Raw genomic sequence first — 26150 nt, 5'->3', positions numbered from 1 at the left:
TCTCGGACCCATAAAAGGCTTTATCTTTTGCACCTTATCCTATGCTTTGATCCCCAAGTAAGGAGCCCAAAACACTATAGTAGATGCATCTAAGTTCCCTTGTATAGCCTTACCCACCCGTTTTTGCTTCTACAGCAGTCACTTTAGATCTACACTTCAGACTGGCTGATAAACTCAATAGTATAGAAATTTCTTGAATGCAAAACAAAATTAGAAGTTCATCAAAACTGACAAAATTCTCGTCAGCCTATTCATGGTTTTGGAAAGATCTGACAAAAAGCAATTCCACCATACACATGAAATCTCAGTGACAATTTGATACTTGTAATCATTTTCAAAAGGAGGAAACACAAAGACCTAGACCCATGTCTTGCATGTATTAGGCTTGGAATTCCAACTCCAGCACTGAGTAGTCGCCAGTCCTTCCAGCTACAGCCTGGTAGGCACTGAACAGAGGTAAGTAAGTGTAGCCCTAGTGAACAAAAGAATTAGCAACACAAACAGTACAGCATCAGTCAGGCCCACAGAGCAAGATCAAGCAGACATCCTGAGAATTGCTTAGGAGTACCAACCACCAACCTGCCCACAATAATTGTTTTCAATATTAACACTAATTTCTAGATGTTACTGGATTTAAAATTATGTAACATGTCCATTTAAGAAATGACATGGTATCTTTCATGCCACCAAGAACTTTTTACTTGCTTTAAGGCCATACCAGACGACACTCCGGGATCACTCCTGGCACTGCTTGAGGGACAACATGAGGTGTCAAGGATCAAACAAGGATAAGGCAAGCACCTAAATGCCAAATGCAAGGCAAGCACCTAAAACTGTAATCCAGCCAATTCAAGAGAATCTTTTCTATGTGGGTTTATTTGAATATGCCTACTGTAATCTCACTAAGCAAGTGGAAAATAATATGCCTCAAACTCATGACATCAGTATATTTTAACAAAGAGTATCATATGTACAACTTGGTTCTGCAGTTAGGGAGTTGTGAACAGTTAGGGGGTTGTACTGTAATAGTTCAGACAACAGTTCTCTTTTCTAAAGTTTAATTCTCCTGATATGCCAGGCAACAAGGCTTATTGGAGGATTGGATAGCCATTCTGATATACCAAGGAAAGTGTAAACCTCATCTCCAAAAAGTACAACTAGGCTAAATAGCAAGAACACATGCTTTGCAGATTAAGCCACTAGTACTGCACAGCCCCATGTGTCCAGTACTGTCAGCAACAATTCCTAAGCAATGTTCCAAGAACAGTGCCCTGAATTTAATTAAATATAGAGAAAAAATTAACAAAAATACTAATAGAAAGCAGCATGACTATCTTTTTTTAATCACAAAAGAAATGCTCTACAAAGCTCCGCCTCTGGTTCTACTAACAACGTAAGCAAGCTCTGTAAGAACAACACTATAAACAACCAAGTCTCAGATCTTCATTTATATTTGAGCACTCTATTCTCTTTCTGAAGGGGATTCATCTATTTTCCATGTCCCTCTCAGTTTATAACATGGGAGTTTTGCATGTTTTTTCTTAGTTTTTCTCAAGTAAGAAGTACCTCTAAGCTTCAATCTCCTAAAAGAAGTCATGATTAGCTTTAATCTGTTTTGAGAAAAAAAATTAAAGACTAAACCAACTATTTAGAATATTAATTGGCTGTATATATAACCTATCTTACATAGAACTGCCCTGATAAAAAGTAACACTATATCAAAATAAAATATTTCAGAAATCATTTAAAGAATGATGGAATAGAGTATCTACAAAAACAGTTTGAACAAATTTTAAAGATAAGGTTTGTATAGATTTTGCAGGGTCCAAACTATCAGGATGAAATAACTAAATCTGTCTTTTGTGCAATGAAATATCTAAATAGGAGTAAGAGAAACATTTCTTAAATGTTTTTTGCCATGCAAAGTCTTTTTATGCTGGATAACTACATTCTATGTACTGAGTACAATTAATTTTTTTCCATTAATTTAATTCTTAGAAAAAAATCATTATGTATAGATCTAGAACTGAAATAAACTGAAAAAGCCAAATCAACAGATTAATAATCCAAACCCATGTGCTCTACATCTATACTACATTGGCTTCCTACTTTGATAAGCATAATTAATTACTTAATAGAGGTCGAGACCAAGAAACAAGAACATCAATGCAAAGGTTGGTTAAAAGAACTGGAATACGGGGACAGAGACTACAGTGGGTAAGGTGCTTGCCTTGCATATGGGACGTTTGATCCCTGGCATCCCAGATGGTCCCCAGAGCACCACCAGAAGTGATTCCTAAATGCAGAACCAAGAGCAAACCCTGAGCATAATAGCCAAAATAACAAAAACAAGGAAAAAGAAAAAGAAAAAGAAAAATGAATCTTCTGGAATAGAGAAGGAATACTTGCTTGAGCAAAGGCTGTATTTTTGGCACTAAGACAGAGATCACAGCTGAGTATTGGCCTGGCAGGACTGGCTTTTAGGTCTCCTGAGCACTGCCTAGAAGAATCCCATACACAAGATAAGAACTGACAGAGTTAAAATGTAGCACATAAGAATACATAATACGGGGCCTAGAGAAATAGTACACTGGGAAAAGCACCAGTCTTGCAAGCACCCAACCAGAGCTTGCTCCCTGGCATCCCATTGGTCGCTGAGCACCTCCAGGAGTACTTCCTAAGTGCGGAAACAGGAGTAACCCCTGAGCACTGCCAAGTGTGACCCAAAAACAAAACAAAATGAAAAAAAGCAAAAGATAAGAATATAAAGTACAGAGAAGACTGATTCACTATTTATAAAATAAAGTTTAAAGTCCTGCGTATAGGATTTATAGTGATATACGAAACAAATTATAGTGACACAGCTAAATCTCAAAGTTGAGACTACCTCAAATGCGATGCCGTGTTTCAGGTAAATCTTAATTAAAAATATGAAATATAGCAACTATCAATGAAAAATGACTAGTGACATATCACTGTCCTCTATATTTAGAAATAAATGAGGAGGCCAAAAAGATAGTAGTATTGGTAAGGTAAACAACTCTACTTCGATCCCTGGCACCTCCATATTTTCCCCAGAATCTGACAGGAGTGATCCCTAAACACAGTACCAGGAATAATCCCTGAGCACACACAAGTGGAGTCCCAAAAACAAAACAATTAACAAATAAAGCTCAGAAATCTCCAAGTCTTTGGTGATTGAGAAAACAGTATCACTCTACCAAGACATGGTAAAATCTGGAGAAATAACTGATTAGGAAAAAATTAATTAGAAAATAAAAAAAGGTTTTTTTTTTTTTTTTTGCTTTTTGGGTCACAACCGGTGATGCATATGAGTTACTCCTGGTTCAAGAATTACTCCTGGTGGTGCTCGGGGACCATATGGGATGCTGGGAATCGAACCTAGGTTGGCTGCGTGCAAGGCAAACGCCCTACACACACGGCTCAACCTTTAACAACATGTTAGTGAACTCTTATAGAAAAGCTTAATGGCCCCTGGGTGAATACAAAAACCTTCACACACTTTCCTCTAAGGATACTTTTCTGCAGCATTTTCAATGGTTTTTCATAACAAACAAAATACATTATTTCAGTTCTACTTTGGCGCAGGGATTGGGGTTCGAGACGGAAAAATCTAAACTATGGTGGTGGGAAGGTGTTAATGGTGGTGGGAATCAAATATAGTGAACAACTTTAGGAAAAAAATAAAAACAGTTCCACAGTCTGCTTAATTTCCACCCACGTGTAAGTTTTGAGAAAATTAATTTTTCCAATATTGAAACTACTTCTGTAAATTCAGTGATACGGTGATACTGAGTTCATGCCCCTGACTAAGAAGCAAAAATCTGAATTTTAAGAATTTCTAAGAATGCATGTCCCAAACAAGTTTTAAACACAGCTTTACCAATTCTTTTCTAAGTTATTTCAGTATATTCAACATTTTCATCTTTTTTGGGGGGTGGGTAGGTGTTGGGACTCTGGAAGGAGTGGTTCTGGGTGTGCTCCCAAACACTATTCAGAGGGCCTGAGGATTACTTAGCCAACCAGGATGGGAAGAGTAACGCTGGGCCCAAGGACACCTGTGGAATCAGGAATAAAGAGGGCTACCCTTGTGGTGCTCAGGACCTACACTGCTAACCTGGCCATAATCAGGAAGACTGTATAGTGCCAAGGTTTGAACTCTGCATGTACCCACAGAGCCACCTTCCTGAAATCCCAGAGAAGATTTTTATTGATACTATATTCACAAAGAATACCATCAATTTTTTAACTTTCCTTATCCAAGATTCCTGATATTAGTATCGAATTGCATTAAATAACGAAAATGGGTTTTTTGTTTTGTTTTTTTGGGTCATACCTGTTGATGCTCAGAGGTTACTCCTAGCTCTCCGCTCAGAAATTTTGTTGGCAGTGCTCTTGGCAGTTTGACCCTGATCAAACCCGGGTCAACTGCATGCAAGGCAAATGCCCTATCATTGCAGAATCTCTCTACTCCATAATAAGGAAAATATTTAAAATCAGCATTATATTAAATATATTTGTTTGGAAGTATCTTTAAGTTTTAGTGTCAAAGTCCTAACACATTAACACAATGAAGAACATTACAGACAACATTTGTGTAGGTGGGATTCTTGCTATCAATTTCTGAAAATAATGCCTTTACAGAGAAATTGATACTGAAGGCTGACCAAACCCCAAAGTTATTATAACCTACATTTCTCTATGATTTAGAACTATAAAAATAACTACAAAAATCAACTTAAAATAACATTTATACAAGTGATGGTACCATGGGTAGAGTGTTTGCCTTGCAAGCAATCAACCTGGGTTCGATTCCCAGCATCCCATATGGCCTCCCCTCCCCAAGCCTCCACTCCATCCCAAGCCTTCCAACCGTGACCCTGGAGCACAGAACCAGGATGACGCCCTGAGTACTACCATGTGTGGTCCAAAAACAAAAAAACAAAAATTTATTTTTCTTAAAATTTTTACAACAAAATTATTCACAACCTTATTTACCATATGAAATAAAAGGAAACATCTTTCAGAAGAAAGGGCATCAACACAAACTTAACTAACCTAATTAAGGTATACTTACAGTGCATGTTTCTGTCGTCCTTCTCTTACAGCTTGAATATAATATACCAAATTATCGAAGAAAAGTTTCATCATGTTCAGTTCTTTTTCTGCCCACCTGAATCGATTAACAGAAAAACAATTTTAGAGGCACAGGGTGAAAATGTACCTTCTAGGAGACAAATACATTTATCTTTCAAATGGAACATCTTTTAATTACAAAAAAACGAATATACTGAAGTTTTGGCTGCTTGACTGTAGTGTCCGATTGACAAGGAGCCTTATACATGCATGGTACGTGCTCTAATCATAGTACATTCCCATCCTCATAACTACTTCAAATTGTGTGGGCAGGCGCCATTGTACGGCCAGGTAGAACCTTGCATGAGATTAGATTCCCAGCATCCCATATTGTCTTCTAGCACTGCCAGGAGTAATTTCTGAGTGCAGAGCCAGAAGTGATCCCTGAATATTGCACACTGAGTATGACCCAAACAAACAAAAAATTAGAGTGTGAAAATATAGATATATAACTTAAATTTATGACTTTACATTTAATCTCCATGGGAAATTTTCAATCTCTTCAAAAGGGAATAAATGTCTTGCAGAATGCTAATTATAAATGACTAATGAGGAGGGTCTCAGATCCTGGAGGGAGAACAGTGCAGTCTCCTGCCCCTGCGCCTGGCTGTTCCTCGCCGTGGCTCCTTGGAGGGAACGGGTTGAGCTTTCCTCCCCACCCCGACCAGGTCTCCGGCAGCCGACGACCTCCAGGACCAGACACCACCATGCTGAGACCACTCTCCGCACACCTGAAGGTACCGGCAGAGGGACAAAGCCACGTGGGTTCCGGGGCCGAGATCTCCAAGCCTACTCGGATTGGAGTCGAGCATCCTCCACCCAGATCCTCTAAATTCCAATAGGCGGGGGTCACACCCACCAACTGGCCACCTGGCACCGTGTAATCCCATCAGCGGCCAAGACTCAGAGACTATAAAAACCAGATCCCAGAACCACGCGGCCACATTTGCGGCCGTGCGACATTTTATTATGACATCTCATTCCTACTTTGACAAACTGGCAGGCTCCCGAATGTAACCTGCCCACACGGCAGAGTCTGGCAAACTCCCTGTGTCGTACCCAATATGCCAAATACCAGTAACAATGATGGGTCTCATTCTCCTAAAGAGCCTTGAATATAATCTCAGGGCTAGGATGAAGGAGACGTAACTGGGGCCTGCTCGAGGCAATCGACAAATAACAGGATGATATGTGTGATCTGTGATCTGTGAATAAGGAGGGTATGATGCCGCCAATAGGTCAACCTGTACCTATGGGGAGAGGGCATCAGCAGCCTGATGGTGCCTTTGGGCTTCCTGATACCCCAAAATTGCTGCTGTGTCTTTGGCTGGACCCCAACATCTTCGGACCACGTTTACCAAGAAATTAAACAGCCAAAAGTTAGGTATGTGGGAGCCATGCCCACAAACCACCTCCGGCTCAGCTATACAAGTTCACTTGTTGGCCTTATATCAGAGACCCATAGATAAATCTTGAAAGAGACCAAAAGCCACAGCTAATCTAGAATCTGCGCATGGCTGAACAGATTGGGGCAAATTGGAGGGAAGGCAGGTTAGCCTGTGACTGCCCAAGCAGAGTCCCCAGCGGCCACTTGCTTCCAAAATCTAAAATCGCTGCAATACCCCTGGCCTGACTCCACCATCTCAGGATGGACCTCACCAAGATTATAATCTACTGAAAATTTGAAAATACAAGTTTTGTGACTGAAATATCCAGGCTTTCATGGAGATTTCATGGTACCTCCCCCCACTTCCCAATACACATGGAAGCACTGACAGTCACCTCCATGAACCAACTCCAGCGCCATCCTGTAAACTCTATTACTAACTAGCCTTGCTTCAGAGACCCATAAATAAATCTCCAAAGAGATCAAAAGCCAGAGACACAGCAGCAAAGTCCTGGAAGACACCACAAAACCAGAGATCTGTCTGGCCCCCACACCAAGCCAATTTCACCAGGGCATAGCAGATGGAGCAAGTGCAGTCTCCCCACCTACTTCAGATGGAATCCCAGTGACCAGAACTTCCACAGCAAGGCCCAGATATGTGGTTTCCAGGACTAAATTTCCATGCTGCATGGCAGCAGAGAGACTGGGCTGGGCTGTCCCTCCCTGACTCCCGACCCACTAATCAGCTTCACTGTCACACCCACAATGTGCCTCTCTGTGCCATTTTAGCACACCAACAGCCCTGGTACAGAGATGCCCAACTGAATCACAAAATGGATTAGTGCCTTACAGAAATGTCTCGGGAATCCAACCATTTATAATCTAGGATTCCAGAAGCTCGTGACAGCAGCACCCAAGATTTTCAAAATGAGCAACGGACAATAAATGATCTAGCACCTGCCCCTGGAAGGCAGGCTTGAATGGTGGTGGAAAAATTCAAGCAAAACATTAATACCCAGAAGTAGAAAGAGCGTACTGGGGAAGTTTTTCTGCCATGAAAGCAGGGTGAGGACTAGAATTTGGGGGGGGGGGGGGGAGGGGACGGGGGGAGGTGTTTATACTGGGGACACTGGTGGTGGAAAGTGTGCACTGGTGGAGGGATGGGTGGTAGATCATTGTACAGTTGAATTTCAAACATCAAAGCTTTTTAACTATCTCATGGTGATTAAAAAAGAAAAAAAGTAATGTGGAGTTCATGCCCAATTCAATGTTTAATCAATGGCTAAATAAATAGCAGTATTCCTACATTTTCGGGCTGGAGCGATAGCACAGCGGGTAGGGCGTTCGCCTTACAAGCGGCCAACATGGCGACCCGAGTTCGATTCCTCCGCCCCTCTCGGAGAGCCCGGCAAGCTACCGAGAGTATTCGATATGCCAGACACAGTAACAACAAAGTCTCCAATGGAGACGTTACTGGGCCCGCTCGAGCAATGAGCTAATATTAAAAATAGTATAATACAATCTATGTAAGAAGATTCCCTTCATCATTATATAGCAGAACTTAAGAGTGTCTGAAGGGACCAGAGCGACAGCACGAGGGTAGGGCACACGGCCAACCTGGGTTCAATTCCCAGCGTCCCATATGGTCCCCCGAGCACCGCCAGGAGTAGTTCCTGAGTGCATGAGCCAGGAATAACCCCTGTGCATTGCCAGGTTTGACCCTAAAAGCAAAAAAAAAAAAAAAAACCCACAGTGTCTGGAATATAATCCTATTTGTAACTTTTTATGATAGTGTTTTTGTTTCAATTTTGTTCTGGGGACATGCCCAGTGGTCCAGTGGTCAGTGGTGCTCAGGACCTACTCCTAGCTCTGTGCTCAGGGATCACTCCTGACTGGCCTTGGAATACCTGGATCAGCCCTGTGCAAGTCAAGCACACAATCTCCACTGTATATCTCCTCAACTCCTTCTTTAAAAAAAAAAAATTGACCTCGTGATGTTGAGGGGTATGTAAGAACATGATAGAACTTGAGTCAAATCTCTACCAATTTTTTTTAAGCAATCTTTCATTAATTGTTTTAACACTAGGTTTTAAACATTTAGGAACATTAAAATAAAAGCAGAATCTGCAATACATAGAAAAAGGTATCCCAAAGCCTATTGCTTCCATTGCTAACAAAGCATTTCACACAATATTTACTGGCAATAGATGTGCTAAAAGATAAAAATGGGGAAAGACCAAATTCTAAAACTTCTAATTTACACATTTCGTGCCACAGTCCCATTTTCTAAATAAATTCATCTGTCTTCCCAATATTTTAGTGGTAGAGAAGAAAAATATTCAGGAAGAATTTGGTGTGGTGGCCAGGAACGTATTTCAGTGGTAAAATGTATGCCTTGCATCTGTGAAATCCTGGGTAGTAGTCCCAGCACCTCAAAAGACAGAGAAGGTAAAGATAAAAGTGAAAGAAGAGTCAGAGAGAAGAGACAGAGTCAAAGAGAAGGGGGGGGGGGGGGGGGAGGGAGGGAGGGGGAGGGGAGGGGGGAATGCTGGTAAAAGCCAATTTCTCTAGAATATTACCAAAAATGGTATCACATCAAAATAGTAATTTTTAAAGAATTCCTCAATGTTTATTAAGTTCTTTTATTCCTTCAGGATTCATTACATCTAGAGTAGATTCCTAATGGGAAAATTAAAGACATCCTTGAGTGCTTTACTTCAGTGTTGATCAACTTAAGGTGTCTTTTCCTATTGTTACAGATATATATGTACATATATACAGTAGTGTATTTGTATGTAATTATACAAATAATGAATATAAACAAAATAGTAGAAGTTTTTACCCAAACTTAAAGCACTCATTGCAGTAGTAATTTAAAGCACCTGTTGCTATAGTATTTTTTCCAACTACAAACTTAAAAAATATATATATAAAATTAAAACTTTCCTAAAGCAGTCTATTCAAAACCTTGTTTGATAACAGTAATTTGAAAAATAAAATTTTTGAATAAACATTTTAGTTTTATTTACTTACATAGTAATCCAATGTGTATCATAACTGCTACCAAATTGCTGAAAAGTTCCAAACAGTTTTGGAAGAAGACGAAGTGAAATTACCACTGATCTGAAAAAGCAGACAGTTATTTACTAAAAAATAATTTTAATTACATCTAGATTTCAATACATACTAAGCTATTGAAAATCTAAATGCAAAACATTTTAATGAACAACACTATACACGTACTTGTTTACCAAACAGTACAATTTTCCTCTACCATAAATTTATTTTTAATACACTGGCAAACTCCCCATGGTGTATTCGATAGGAAAAATACAGTAACAATAGTTCTCATTCCCCTGACCCTGAAAGAGCCTACAAGCATTGGAAAAAGACCAGTAAGAAGACGCTGCTAAAATCTCAGGGCTGGGAGGAATAGAGATGTTATTGGTGCCCGCTTGAGTAAACTGAAGATCAACGGGATGACAGTGATACATTGGGGGTATAAAGTCAAAGTCTTAAAATTCCAACCCAGGGGGCTGGAGGTAGGGCGTTGCCTTCCACGCAGCCAACCCAGGTTTGATTCCCAGCATCCCATATGGTCCCCCGAGCACTGCCAGGAGTAATTTCTGAGTTCATGAGCCAGGAGCAACCCCTGTGCATCGCTGGGTGTGACCCAAAAAGCAAAAAATAAATTAAATCCCAACCCAAGCTTTCTAAAGTAAAAATTTATTATAAATATTAAGTATAAAAGCAAGTGAAGGACACGGCACAGAGCTGCCTCCAGACCCCCAGACCCTATGCCAGGCTGTTTCATCTGGGGCAACCTGCAGGCGAAGGGCGCTCAAGTTCGAACAGAGCCCCAGCATCCAAAAACCTCCAGAACTCAACAGAAGCTGCCATGCTCACGGTAGATCTCCACAGGCTTGAATGAGCCTCACGCGTGAGTGAGTCAGTTGTATAACCAGATTTTAAATTTAAGAATTCCATGTATATATGTATAATAGAACACCAAGGCTCAATTTTTAACCACATGTTAGTAATCTATTATAAAAGGGCTTAATGGCTCCTGGCTCCAGGGCAAAATATTTATACACTCTTTTTTTTTCCTTAAATTTTTATTAGTGAAACACCATGAGGTACAGTTGTAGACTTACAAATTTTTGTGCTTGGGTTTCAGTTATACAATGATCGAATACCCATCCCTCCACCAGTGCCCATTGTCCAACACCACTAGTCCCAGTATCCCTCCTACCCCCCCTTCCCCCCATCCCCCATCCCACCCTACCACTGTGGCAGGGCATTCCCTTTTGTTATCTCTCTCCTTTTGAATGCTGTGGTTTGCAAAAGAGATACTGAGTGGCAATCTTGTTCGCACTATAGTCTACTCTTTTCTAAGGAAACTTTTTTGGATCATTTTTAGTGAATTATTCTTAACAAGCATCACGGTCATCACGGTCCTCCCGTTGTTCATTGATTTGCTCGAGCGGGCCCAGTAACGTCTCCATCGTGAGACTTGTTACTGTGTTTGGCATATCGAATATGTCACGAGGAGCTTGCCAGGCTTTGCTGTGCAGGTGAGATACAAAATAAATGATTTCAGTTCTGCTTTGGGGGCAGGGTTCAGGGTGGAAAGTCAAAAAATGGTAGTGGGAAGGCGTAAAAAAATGGGAGTGGGAAGAAGTAATGATGGTAAGATTGGTGTTCAGATACTAAATGTAATAAATTATTGTGAACTTTATAAAAAAATAAAATTTAAAATAAATATAATGAAAGCAAATGAAGGGGCAAGAGCGATAGTATAGCAGGTAGGGTGTTTGCCTTGCAAGTGGCCAACCCAGGTTTGATCCCTGGTATCCCATATGGTGCTTTGAGCATCACCAGGAACAATTACTAAGAGTAGAGCCAAGAGTGACCCATAAGTACAGTCAGGTGTGGCCCCCCCCAAAAAACTAACAAAAAGCAAGCAACAAGAATTTCATAGTAAGTTTTCATAGTAAGTTAGAATGTAGTCATCTAATTACAGGTAACACTGTAGTAGCACTGTCCTCCCATTGTTCATCGAGTTGCTCGAGCGAGCACCAGTAACGTCTCCATTGTGAGACTTGTTGTTACTGTGTTTGGCATATCGAATACGCCAGGGGGAGCTTGACAGGCTCTGCCATCTCAGTAGCTTACCGGGCTCTCCAAGAAAAGCAGAGGAATCAAACCTGGGTCGGCCATGTGCAAGGCAAACGCCCTACCCGCTGTGCTAATGTACTTCTGAGAATTTAATCAAGGGAAACATGGAGCAAAGGCTTATATAAAAGACATGTCAAATTTTAATTTTAACACAGACTTTATTCACAGAGGGAATTTGTTTAAAATGTAAATTTTGACTGCTTAGGACTAGATGGTTCAAACTTTTTCTTTTCTTCTATGTATTTTTTCTATGTGTTTTTCATTTCTTCTATGTATTAATTCTATGTGATAGCTCAAAGAGCTGGTGCATGTGCATAGAGAGGCCCTAAATTCAATCCTGAGTACCATTGGATAGTTCTATATAACATTAGATGCAGCCTTGGCTGCATAATTTTTTGAATTATCGAAAAATGAAACAAAACTTGTAAAAAGTGCTGTAAATCACCAAGTGTTATCAGAGTTGTTGTCTGAGGAATTACTGTTTGGTTCAAGTTTCACTTTCTATATTGTTTTCACTCACTGAGTTTAGTTGGCTTTGACAACTTTCCTATCTAATTTGCTGTGCTGTTAGCACTGTGAAATATGGTGCTGCATAGCCTCATATATGGCCATATGCTCCAGGAACTAAGGAACTGTGACAATTCCCCCATCTCTTCAAGATTAGTTGTGGAGTTGTGGGCTTGGGCCATTTATATGTCAATGTCAGGTGTAGCCAGGACACCGTATCTTCCAAGGTGTGAATGTAGCCCAACCACAGCCTTGAAAGGCTCCAGTGAGCTAAGCCTGGAAATCAGGCTACCTGGCATGATTCGATTAGTATTAGTGTCTTTTCAAGATTAGACCCAATTAATATTCCTATATTTAAAGTCTACCACTAAAATGTGCAAAATGAGAGAAAGAACATAGTGAAAGTGCCTGCATACAGTGCACAATGAATACATATTTGGTTAAAGAATGAATCAGCAAAGGTAAAGGCATGATATCCAAGGAAGATCAAAAATACAAATGATATTTAATGATCATGATGGACAAGGCCAGCAAAAAGTAACTGTAAAAAATAACCACCCAAAACAGAATTGATAGTCATCCAAAAATCAATGGTACAATTAAGGAGTATATAGTGAAGTAATGAAGGATACTAAGTGTCTGACCCAGTAAGTGCCAAGTAAAGTCTTTAAATACAAAGCACCTTTAAAAAAACATTTAACAGAAAAGTCATCTGCACTTCTATATTCATTGCAACACTACTCACAATAGTCAGAATCTGGAAACAACCAGAGTGCCCCAAAACAGATGACTGGATAAAGAAACTATGGTACATCTACACAATGAAATACTATGCAGCCTCCAGGAAAAATGAAGTCATGAAATTTGATTATAAACACATGGACATGAAAAATATACCAAGTGGAATGAATCAGAAGGAGAGGGACAACCATAAAATGATTTCACTCATTTGTGAGATAAAAAAAAAGTTATGAGACTAATACCTGGACAATAGAAATGAGTGCCAAGAGGTATGTTCATCTGATCATGGTTGGAAGTCTGCCACAACGGTGTGTGTGTGTGAGGTGTGGTAGCAGCTCTTAAGACAGAGAAAAGATCTCTATGAAAATGGGAGCTGGGAAAAGAATAGAGTACTCAAAGGTGGTAATAAACATACTAACTTTTCAGTACTCTTACTGCAATCTATAATGTCCAAAAGGGGAGAGAGGGAGAGAGGGAAGAAGTGAGGGGTTGTGGAGGACAAAGAGACAGAGAGAGACAGAGAGAAAGAGACACAGACAGAAAAGAAAAGTGCCTGCCACAGAGGCAGGCTGGGGTGAGAAGGTAGTGGGATATGAACTAGGGACACTGTTCACTGGTGGTGAGAAGGGTGCTGGAACACTGTATAACTGAACTGCAATCATGAGTAACTTTGTAACTGTTTTTCCCACAATGGTTCAATAATACATATTTTTAAAAATAAACATTGCTAAATTAAAAAAATAAATTAAAATACATTTAAGAAAAAAATCTTTTGGAAGGAGGTGATTTCCTAGATTTGAGGATTACAGGAACCAAGATCTAAAGAGCTCAAAGGGTCCTGGAAAAATAGACCTAGTTAGGAAAACTCCAAGAAATCATACTCAAAATGACAAATTCCAAAGATACAGAATAATGAAAGCACCAAGATCAATAAAGAAACGTCCATAGAAAAGGAAACCCATAAGATTGATAGCAGATCTATCAAATAAGACTCTACAAGTCAGAACGTTAGAATGGAGATTAGACTATAGAAGATCAGAACACAAAAACTTCAATGAAATGAACAGATCACAAAGAATACTCTATCCAGTCAGATAAAGTATTCTTATTTGAAATGATACAAAGCTTCAGGGAATGTCAACAGTTTAGGAAATTGATGCCTTGAAACCAGTTTTACAATAAATGTTAAAGGAGCTTCTTCAAAGGACAGAACAAGCTTCTCACCAAGTGGCACTGAGTATGACACTCACTCATGTGCTTATGGTTGCCCTCTATAGATTAACAAAGGTGTATTTACTCCTATCTTGTGAAGAACTTCATACATTTTCAATAATGACTTAATTTCTCACATATAGTGCATGTTCAATATTCCAGTCTTTGATATTCCCTTTCTTAGGATAAACTCTTTATACTTATATAGGCCTATTTAGGTTTCTCTTTAAATTTTCTAAATTCTCTTCACTCTTAATGAATTTTACAGTTGTAGGCTTTACCTACTACATGCAAACTCTCAAGAATATCAGTGAAGAATTTTTAATACTTTTATTAATGACCAGGAAGATATGACAAATGCCATGTGACCTGAGTACAAAATTAAAGTTAATGCAATATTTTTTAATATCAGAATTAAAGACTTATCTATGCAAATAAGAGTAGGCATTATGTTGTATTAAATTATTTGTATAGGTTAAGACCATATAGCAATACAAATAAGACTTATAGTTATTAATTTTTTGATAATTGGTTTTTCCATTCCTTTAAGTTTTCTTCAAACAAGCACTGTAGCCCTGTCCTCCTGTTGTTTATCAATTTGCTCGAGAGGGTACCAGTTACATCTCCATTGTGAGACTTGTTACTGTTTTTGGCATATCAAATACACCAAGGGAAGCTTGCTAGGCTCTACCGTGCGGTCGAGATACTCTAGGTAGTTTGCAGAGAGGGTCGGAGGACTCGAACCCGGGTCGGCCACGTGCAAGGCGAATGCCTGATCTGCTGTACTATCAATCCACCCTATCGAACAAGCATTATAAAATAAATTTACAATGTGCTTGCTATTGGGCAGGATGGGGGGAAAATGACTGGACGCTGATGGAGGGAAGGTCATACATCGTGGATGAACTTGAACATAGTATGCCTGAAACAACTATATGAATAACTTCATAAAGTGTTGAGATAAACATAAAAAAAATTACAGTTAAAGAGCTAAAGTGGTAATAAACATATAACCAGGAATAGTCCTGGAAGACTGCTGGGTGGGTGTGGCTGAAAGGAAAAATGTTTAAAAATTTGAAAAGCGGGGCCCGGGGAGTACTACAGCAGGTAAGGTGCTTGCCTTGCAGGTGGTCAACCTAGATTTGATTCCCAGCATCCCATATGTTCTCTCAAACACCACTAAGCATAATTCCAGCATACAGAACCAGGAGTAACCCCTGAGCATTACTGGGTGTGACCCCAAAAGCCAGAAAACAAAAAGGGGGGGTGGAGAAAAAGTGCAATTTATTTCTTAAAGTATCTTTTAAAGTGTTTAAATTTTAGTCTTTTTCCAACAAGCTGCACAACAGAGTACTTAAAAAAAAAAATCAACCACCGAAGGATGAAATGTTAGGTTTTTATCTGAAATTCTTATTCAGTTTCAAAAACATTAGCAGCAGGGAACTAAAGAAGAAAGTACAGTCTATTAGGTGATGTCTTACATGTGGTGCAACGTGATGTGGCTATTTCCAGTTCAACCACTGGCACCACACACAGCTTCCTGAGCACTGTGTTAGGAGTGCATCCTAAGCACTGCAGGTTTGGCCCTCCCATAATAGAAACAAAAACAAAACTAGAAATATTAGCAGAGGTTTTTGTTAGATAAAAAAGATAAACTAAAGACATACTGTTCTAATTTGACTAATTTGACCAAAATTTTAAAGCAGTTTATCACAAAGAAGATAAGACAGAATGGAAAATTTCAAAAAGAGAATTCAAACTTCAAACAAATCTTAAAATGTTTACCATTTATTCATTGTCTTTTATTTTTTGATTTTTTACTGTTTCAGCTGGAGCTATAGCACAGCGGTAGGGAGTTTGCCTTGCGCGCAGCCAGTCCAGCCAAGCTGGGTTCAATTCCTCCACCCCTCTCAGAGAGCTCAGCAAGGTACCAATAGTATCTTGCCCGCACGGCAAAGCCTGGCAAGCTATTCGTGACATATTCAATATTCCAAACACAGTAACAATCTCAAAATGGAGACATTACTGGGCCCACTTGAGCAAATAGATAAACAACGGGAGGACAGTGACAGTATTTTGTTTTAAGACCAAACCTAGTGATGCTCAGGGCTTACTCCTCACTCTGCACTCAGGGTCAGAATGCTTGGGGGCCACATGTGGTGCTGAGGAATATACCTGGGTAAGTCAATAGCAAGGGAAGTGCCTTACCCAATATATTCTTGCTCTGGTCTCAGACAGGTTTTTAATCTACATAAAAACAAAAACAGAGGGACTAGAGCAACAGTGCAAAAGGTAGGGTACTTGCCATGCAAGTAACTGATCTGAACTGGATCCCTGGCACCCCATAAGGTCCTCTAAGTCCAGTCAGGAGTATCCCTGAACATAGCCCAGGAGTAAACCGTGAGTATCACTAGGAATAGCCCCAAAAACAAATAACAAGACTAGAAATACCAGTATTTTTTCCTTATTAAAAGTCTTAGGAGTCAGGACTGGAGCAACAGCACAGTGGATAGGGCGTCTGCCTTACATGCGGCCGACCTGGGTTCTATCCCTGGCATCTCATATAGTCCCCCGAGCACTTCCAGGAGTAGCTTCCTCAGCTGATGAGCCAGGAGTAACCCCTGTGCAGGACCCACTCAGGAACCAAACCAGTCTGATGGTCACACTAGGGAGGGGCTGCAACTTCTATAGCTGGAGATAGGAGGCTCCACTGAGGACAGAACTTGCCTCAAAGGCAAGGCTTCCAGGAGAACTCTCAAGAAAGGCTGGGTCTCATGCAGTTAAGTTGGGAGTAAGAAACTGAGTGGCCTCAAGTGCTAGGGGAAAAGGTGGTGCCTTCCCGAAGGGGTGCTATGGCAAGGACACACACACACACACACACACACACACACACACACACACACACACTCTGCACAGATTCTGGAACAGTTTCAAATCAAGGATAGGGATGTGGCTCAATTGTAGAGCGCACTCACTGCATGGGTAAGACACATCATTTGATTGCAAAACAAAACAAACAAAAAAGAAAATTCAGTTTCAATTGAATTCAGGGAGTATCTACTATCAAAAGTGAGCCCTTAACACCACCTCATGTAGCCTGGAAGAAAAGAAATATACCAACGAATTGCATCCCAATTCTTGAAGAAATCTTTTCTCATACATCCTTGCTAATGCACATCAAATCTGAAAAATAATGGACTTTTTATTGTGGAAGTTATTATCTGCCCTATGTCCTTATTTTATGACAATATTCTACAAACCTTTTTTTTTTCTTTTTTTTCTTTTTGGGTCACACCTGGCAATGCACAGGGGTTACTCCTGGCTCTGCACTCAGGAGTTACTCTTGGTGGTGCTCAGGGGACCATATGGGATGCTGGGAATTGAACCCGGGTCGGCCGCGTGCAAGGCAAACGCCCTACCCGCTGTGCTATCGCTCCAGCCCCTGGGCTGGAGCGATAGCACAGCGGGTAGGGCGTTTGCCTTGCACGCAGCCAACATGGCCGACCCGAGTTCGATTCCTCCGCCCCTCTCGGAGAGCCCGGCAAGCTACTGAGAGTATCTCGCCCACACGGCAGAGCCTGGCAAGCCACCCGTGATGTATTCGATATGCCAAACACAGTAACAACAAAAAATCTCTAATGGAGACGTTACTGGGCCCGCTTAAGCAAATCGATGAACAACGGGAGGGCCCTTTTTTTTTTTAATTCTACAAACCTATCAGGCGGATAGGTTTGGTAAGCACCAAACAACTTTTGGTAGCACCACAGTCATAGTTCATGTTCCTCAACTAAGAGTGTAAGAGTGCTCTTGGACAGCAAATACACAAGAACTGCAACAAAACAGAGTGCATACTTTAATGAGCACCTTGACTAAGTGTTCAAGCATTGCAACCTGATATGTGACAGGGCCATCTACACCCCCCACTGAATCAGCAATAAAACTGCACAAGGATGACAAGTGTGCAAGCCCAGATCACTGCAGTAATAATAAAGAGAAAAGAAAAGGAACGAGGAAACAATGTAAAAAATAAATTTAAGGACATGGAATTTTTTTAAATAGATATATTTAAAAATGTTTACTGTGGTTCTGAATAAACAACAAAATTATGGTTTACTGAACACTCTAAAGATCTTTATACTAAAAAAGAATGAGTCCATATTTCAAAAGCAGTTACTACATAAAAAACAACTGGCATATAAACATAAAAGAGCGAAGAATAACAACAGATTTTTAAAACCATGTCAAATTAGAAATTGGGTAGAAAATTTAAAAAGTATAGTGATTACATGAAAAATTTCCATGATCAAAACAATGCCATTTTGGGCAAATGATAAGAAAATAGTAAATGGGAATCAGAGAGAGCTAGTACAAAGCTAGTACAGAAGGTAGGGCTAGACTATTTCGACCATTCAAAGTATAGCCCCTTTAAAGAATCAAAAGTAGGATACCTAATTTGATTCCTGGCACACCAAATGGTCCCCCTAAGAATGAACTCCCAGACCTCCTGCACATTCCTTGAGGCCTCCACAGCCAATTTGGGTTTGATCCCTAGGTCCCATATGGTCTCCCAAGCACAGCCAGGAGTGATCACAAAGTGCAGAAACAGGAGTAACTCCTGAGATCACCAGGTATGCCTGTTTGCCCCCCATGCCCCCCCAAAAATAAAAGTATGAAAGACAAACCTTTTTATCCAATAAAAACAAATTTTAATTACTACTTACCTATTGTTTCCTAAATTTTCAAGGCAACCTTCAATGAATCTCATTCTAATCTGTCTATCAGTAAACCAACATACTAAGGAACAGAGAAGTTTCTCTGCTTCATTTATTAATCCTTCAGAAAGGTTAACCTACAAAACAAATAAAGGAAACCATAAAAGTTACTGTTTATCCTTATTACATTTTCCAGTAATTTTGAAGTTTTTTAGATCTTACTAAATAACTTACTGCATCATCATCTTGGACTATATCCCACAGCAAAGTGTTTCCTTTTTTGCAAACATTATCCAAATTAATGTCTGTCACAGCATTACTATTAAACTGGTGTTTATGAACTGCAGGTCCTAAAGAAGCAAAATTAACAGATTATAAAGAAACGTTTCTGACTGAAACTGTTAAGTCAGTAACAATATTCAACTAACAAATCCCATGTGTAACAACAGTTCCTTACATAACAAAATAAAAATGAAACAAGACCAGCACAATAGTTGCTTTTATATATGACAAAAAAATAGTATTGTTTAGAATCTGAATGGTGGGGGCTGGAGTAATAGCACAGCAGGTAGGGCATTTGCCTTGCACGCAGCTGACCGGGTTTGATTCCCAACATCCCATATGGTCCCCTGAGCACCGTCAGGAGTAATTTCTGAGTACAGAACGAGGAGTAACCTCTGTGCATCACCAGGTATGACCCACAAAGTAAAAAAAAAAAAAAATCTGATTGGTAAGACTAATGTAATAAGAAAAGCTCTTTCCACAGTCTCTTCACTATTTCTACTAAGTAATAAAAGTTTTCACGTTTTCTGCATATAATGAATTTTACCTACTAAATTGTACATATAGTGGTTTTATTAAATAGATGGTGTAACAGTCACAATAGTTTAAGAATACTTTAACCACTTTAAAACATTCCCTCACACCTAATTATAATTGATCCCTCATTTTAATTTCTGTCTTATACGTTTTCATGCTACCCTTTTCCACAAAATTCAAATCAAACAGTATAATATTTACACTAAATACATGTGGCTTTGATCACTTTGTAAAATTGTTGGGTATTATATACCTCAGAGTGTACTATCGGCAGTGTCTTCCCTATAATTACAGATTAAGACTCATCTAGAAATATTGTTTATACATTCATAATAGATGTTAGAAGAGCTGAGAGAGTTTCTCTTTTATTTTTTGGAGGAATGAGGGATTGAGGTCACATGGTGCTCAGGGGTTATTCCTGGCTCTGCAGTCAGGAATTATTCCTGGCAGTGCTCAGTGGACCATATGACTACATGGGAGACAAGGGATCAAACTCGGGTTGGTCACATTCAAGGTTAACACCCTACCAGTTGTACTATTTCTCAGGCTCCAAGAATTTCCTTTTAGGTTAATATGAAAAATGCTGTAATAAATACACTTAGCAGTTCTATTTATGGTCCTGTTTTCCTTTCTCGTGGGTACTTAGAAATAGAATCCTTGGTTCATAAGTTAATGTATATTAAATATTAGTACCATTAAACTGTTTTTTTTTTTAAGTGGTTGTCTTGTTTTACATTCTCTCTAGTGGAAAATTAAGTGTGACTAGTAGGACTGGACAAACAGTACAGGGCACCTGGCTTGCATGAGGCTAACCTGAGTTCAATCCCTGGCATGTCATATGAATCTCCAAGCACTGGCAGAAGTGAGCGAGCACAGAACCAGGAATAAGCCTTGAGCACTGCTTGTTGTGTCCCCAAAAGAAAACAAAAGAAGAATTTAACTATTCTTATCTCTGTAGTTTTCCCAATATATTGATATGGTCATTATTTTTAATCTCAGCCAGTCTCATCGATAAGAAGTTTCCTAATAACTGATGCACAGCTTATCATGTGCTAATTAAGTCACACATGGACATTCTTTGGTGAAATAAAATGTTCAGCATTTTAAAATTAAGATGCATTACTGAGTTGTAAAAGTAGTTTCATATTCTGAATCAAGTCCTTTATTAGATACCTCTCTCCATGCCTGTAATTTACCATTTTGAATTTGTGTATTTGTACTGACAGTTACTCACTGAAATTAATTGTACTTAAATATAATGTAAATACATAATCACGAGACATTTGTATCATCCCCAAAGTTCCCTTGTGATCCTCTGAAGTTAACTCCCAACGCAAATTAAATATTTCATTCATTATAAACTACTTTTGATTATTTCAGAACTGTATATACAAAGTACTCCTCTAGCTTCAAATTCCAAGCTTCACTTGGTAAGAAAGATGTTATCTGATAATATCTATAGAGATGTTTGTATCAGTCATGCTTTCCTTTGTCGATGTAGAACTCTATTATATGAGAATACCACTATTTATCTACTAATACTAGTTGAGGATCCTAAAAATGAAGCAATGGTGCGTTTATATATGAATATTTTTATACGTATCTATTTTCAATTCCCTTGGGCAAGTGAGTAGGATCTTGGATTTAAGTTCATAGTGGTGGTTATAAGAAACTGACAAAATAGTTCTACAATATTATGGCTGTAGTATTTTGCACTCTCAGTAGCAATGTTCTAGCTGCTCTACAACTTCAGCATTATTAAATGCTATCAGTCCTCAGTTTTACCAATTCAAGTACATGTGCAGTAGTGTTGTGATTTAACATGAGGTATATACTTATAACCATTTCGGCATCTTCTTTTTTATTAACTGTTAAGGCAAAATTTTTGTGGGAAAGAAACTAGGCCATACCTGGGAGTGCTCAGGGACCACTCCTGGCAGGTTTGGGGGGGGGAGGGGGGGGGGGCGGGGAGCCAGGATCAAACCCACGTCAAACACAATCAAGTGCTTTACCTGCTGTACATTCCTTCGCGCCCCTCAAATAAATCTTCTACAAAAGAATTATCTGTGTTCAAAGTGTGTTCTAGTATTACACACATTAATAAAAGTAGATTTGAAGTGCATTAATAAAGTTAATAATTTCACCCAAGGCGAGACATACAGTTCAAGGTGTAAGTCAATTTACTTACAAATGTCCAACTCTGGTTCAATCCCAAGCATTATATATAGTCCCATGTGTGCCACCATGAGTGTTTCTTGAACACAAGAGCAATAAGAAAGACCTGAACACCAATGGGTGTGACCAAAAACAGTAGCAAATATAAGGAAATAAAGCTTAATTTAAAAGAAGGGGAAAAAGTTGAGAAAATGTGATAAAGGTTTTAGGGATGAAAAGCACTGGAAAGATAGCCAAACAGTAATTCCTGAAAACTGTGGGGTGTGGCACAAACCATCAACCCCTGGTAATAATTCTGCTCAATTCTAACTATATAAATAAACACCCATATATTTTCATATATTTCTTAAGGTTATTTTAGAAAATATTTCCTATCATATGCTAAAATCTTTCTAATTAAAATGTGCATTACTAAATGAAAGGAAAAGATGAAATGATAAAAACAGTAAATGTGGTATCAAATTTAAACTGATGACCTTAATCTATTCATTTCTCAAACATGAAAATATCATAAAAAGATAAAAATTCTATTAACAGGGCCAGAGATAGTATTTTATAAATTATATTTCACAAAATATAATTCCGTTTTTGTAAAAAATACATAAACTAAACAGAAATTTATATTTCATAAAATATATGTAATATTTAGAAAACATAATTTGTATGGAGCCAGAGCAACAGTTCATGGGTAGGGTGCCTGTCTTGCACACAGCTGACCAAGTTTGATCCCTGGCACCACATTGGTCCTGAGGCCTGCCAAGAATTATCAGAGCTCAGAGCCAAGAGTAAATTCTAAGAACCATAGGATGTGTCCCTAAAACCAAAAATACATTTTTCTAAAATATACGTATAAAAAAACCCATATATATTTTGTATACTTCTTAAATTTATTTCAGAAAATTTTTGTATGACATGCTAAAATCATTCTACTTAGACTACTATGTCATATTTATAATAATATGTAGTATTACAACTCCCTACTAAATATTTCTTAATGAAACTGCAATCTTTAAATCCTTATTTTATTCCCTTAGGAACAAAAGTAACACAAAGTTGTCATAAATACTACAGTATAACATGAACTTGATTCCATTTCACAATGTAATGTAAATTACTCCTGTTTTGAAGAATGTAATGTATTTTACTTACAAAGGAGCCTTACCTTGACTAAGATGTTCATGATAAATAGATGCTAAATTGGGAAGATGCTGTTGGAGATGAGATGTTAGCTCTGCATGTGAATTAATCTGAACTAGCTCCTCTTCACACCCAGATTCTTCACCATCAAAATCAGCCATATTTTTTTCTGATTTTGCACTGACCTGGGAGCTACTGCAACTGACATCATCTGCACTTAGCATGTCATCAACCATATGCCTGTAACAAAGAAAAACAGCACAACATTATCATAAAAATCTGGGGGTGGGGGGAGCTTTTGGGGTCATATCCGGCGATGCTTAGAGGTTACTCCTGACTCTGCACTCAGGAGTTAGACCTGGTTATGCTATGGGAACCTTACAGGATGCCAGGAACTGAACCCAGGTCAGCAAAGTGAAAGGCAAACACCCTCCCCACTAGACTGCCGCTCCAGCCCATTATGAATATAACTTTAGGAGTTATTTTAAAAACTCTCAAAACATTCCCTCATACTCAAAAAATCGATTTCAAATTATGAATACTGACAGCTTTAAAAATTCCCAAATGGGGGTTGGAGCAATAGTAAAGTAGGTCCTTGCCTTGCATGGGATCAACCCAGGTTTAATCCCCAGTATTCCATTTGGTCCCCTGAGCCCACCAAGAATGATTCCAGACCCTGTAGGCTGTGGCCCTAAACCAAAACAATAATTGAAAAAATAAAAAGTCCCAAATGTCAGAACATTATGGCGTCTGCCTTGCACGCAGCCAACATGACCGACCCGAGTTCGATTCCTCCGCCCCCTTGGAGAGCCTGGCAAGCTCCCGAGAGTATCTCGCCCGCACGGCAGAGCCTGGCAAGCTCCCCGTGATGTATTAGATATGCCAAACACAGTAACAACAAAAAGTCTCCAATGGAGACGATACTGGGCCCGCTCGAGCAAATCGACGATCAACGGAAGGGCCTTTACCTTTACCTTACCTTACAATATCCATACCATATGGCCATCAACACACATCACAAAAACTACATAGGAGTGATTCTAGGGAATTATCAGCAAATGTTTTAAAACCATAAAGTATGTGTACATTTTATTAGTACAAATGCACAATTAATAGGAAAAAATATTTTAAGACTACAATCTAAAGATGGCTAATATTAATTTTATTACTGTTAATTCTGGAGTGATAGCACAGCGGTAGGGCGTTTGCCTTGCATGCAGCCAACATGGCTGACCCGAGTTCGATTCCTCCGCCCCTCTCGGAGAGCCCGGCAAGCTACCGAGAGTATCTCGCCCGCACGGCAGAGCCTGGCAAGCCACCCGTGATGTATTCGATATGCCAAACACAGTAACAACAAAATCTCCAATGGAGACGTTACTGGGCCCGCTCGAGCAAATCGATTATCAACGGGAGGACCTTTACTTACTTATTTACTTTACTGTTAATTCAGTAAAATATCTATTAAGTACTCATGTCTAAAATATGCTGTACTAGGTGCATTATATTAGTAAACCTAGCTTTTAAACTGTGGGTTGTTCTGCCCTATAAAATATATATACCCCATATGTAACTTTAAAAACATTGTATAGCAAATTTATGAGTATCAGTACATGTTTATTTGTATACCTAATTTATTTCCACATACATTTTACACACACACACACACACACACACACAAACACACACACACCCCACCCTCTGTAGTTGCAAAAAAATTCTCAGAAAAGGGGATAGAGAGAGCTCAAAGGATCAGAGCGCTAAAGTTGAAGACCCAGGTCTAATCCTTGGCACCACATGGTCCCCTGAAAAGTGCCAAGAGTGATCACTCAAACACTAACCCAGTAGCAGTCCTTGAGCACCACCAGGCTTAGCCCCCAAAAAACAAAGGGGGAAAAATATTCTCAAGCAAGAAAAGAAGAAAAGAAGATTTTTTTTTTTGATATTGGGTTTTTTTGTTTTGCTCTTTTGACCACACCCTGACTATGCTCAGTGCTGACTCCTGGTTCTACACTCAGGGATCACTTTTGACATGATAAGGGAACAGTTCTTGGGTGCTGGGGATCAAATCTATGTCAGTCGCATGCAAGGCAAGTACCTTATCCACTGCACTATTCAGTGTACTCCAGCCCCACAGTCTAATTAGTAGCTTCTATCCCTATATGCCAGCAGTATCCTGTAAATTATGATAATCTACAATGCAGATTCACACAGCTGAGAATTCAAAATAATGAAGCAATCAAGATGAAAATGTATTACCAAAATTGAAAAAAATTACCTTAAATTCATGTTAGTGATATCAACAGACAGATGTAAGAAATAAACCAGTATATGATACATAATTATCCCCAAAAAACATACTGAATTCTAAAAGGTCTGGCATATTAATTGTAAAATAGCTAATCAAACTAAACCAAATATTCCTATTTCACCATCAACAAAATATTACTACTTGCAATGGAAATAATAACAGCTTTTGACACACAAACAAATCTCGGACCTCAGCAACCTGCTGCAGAGATGGTCCAGGACTTTGCAATAGGCCGTTTCCATTGGGCTGCTCCAGACGGTAGGCAGGTGTCCTTCTGCCTGCCCTCTAGGAGCTCTGGTGGCCGTCATTTTCTAGAAATCAGCAAGAAGCTCCAGGTACGAGAGGCGGTGATGGCAAATCCCAAGTCTTGCGGGACAGGGGAAGAATGGGCCCTTCTCCTCCCCCCGCCATCCCCCCCCACCACCCCGATAGGACGACGAAATGACGCCACATCCGTCCACCATCTATTTAAGCTCCCACAAGGCAAGATCCAGAGACACACAAACGAATCTTGGACCCAAGCAACTTTGCTACAGTGATTTCTTCAAACCCAAATATTAAAATCTCAGAATTCCTATGATTTTAGTAAAATATAAAATAATAAAATATTACCGGGTCTAAGACTCATTTGTGTGTCAAAAGCTGTTATTATTTCCATTGCAAGTAGTAAATTTTTATATTTTATCTTATTTTTATTATATGGATATGTTGTGATTGCACATTATATTATATCTATAACAAGCAATACAACACACATTGTTTAGCATTGCATTTTTGGCAGGTATGAGGGGTGGTAGGACTGGTCTCGAAATATCGG

At 39.3% G+C, this 26150-nt stretch overlaps 1 protein-coding gene across 4 annotated transcripts in view; it reads right to left on the bottom strand.

Moving 5' to 3' along the window:
• USP34 (ubiquitin specific peptidase 34) overlaps positions 1-26150 on the bottom strand; it is a 258244-nt gene that overhangs the window by 139443 nt on the left and 92651 nt on the right. For all 4 annotated transcript variants that reach the window (XM_056126930.1, XM_056126939.1, XM_056126955.1 and 1 more), the window contains 5 exons: positions 23051-23265; positions 19129-19244; positions 18904-19031; positions 9578-9667; positions 5099-5194 (listed from right to left, as the gene is read on the bottom strand). In XM_056126930.1, the coding sequence (XP_055982905.1) occupies positions 5099-5194; positions 9578-9667; positions 18904-19031; positions 19129-19244; positions 23051-23265 (645 nt within the window). The remainder of the gene's footprint in view (positions 1-5098; positions 5195-9577; positions 9668-18903; positions 19032-19128; positions 19245-23050; positions 23266-26150) is intronic.

This window comes from Sorex fumeus, unplaced genomic scaffold (assembly GCF_029834395.1).
Source record: "Sorex fumeus unplaced genomic scaffold, SorFum_2.1 ptg000006l, whole genome shotgun sequence".
Taxonomy (NCBI): domain Eukaryota; kingdom Metazoa; phylum Chordata; class Mammalia; order Eulipotyphla; family Soricidae; genus Sorex; species Sorex fumeus.
This window is presented reverse-complemented; position numbering and strand designations above follow the sequence as displayed.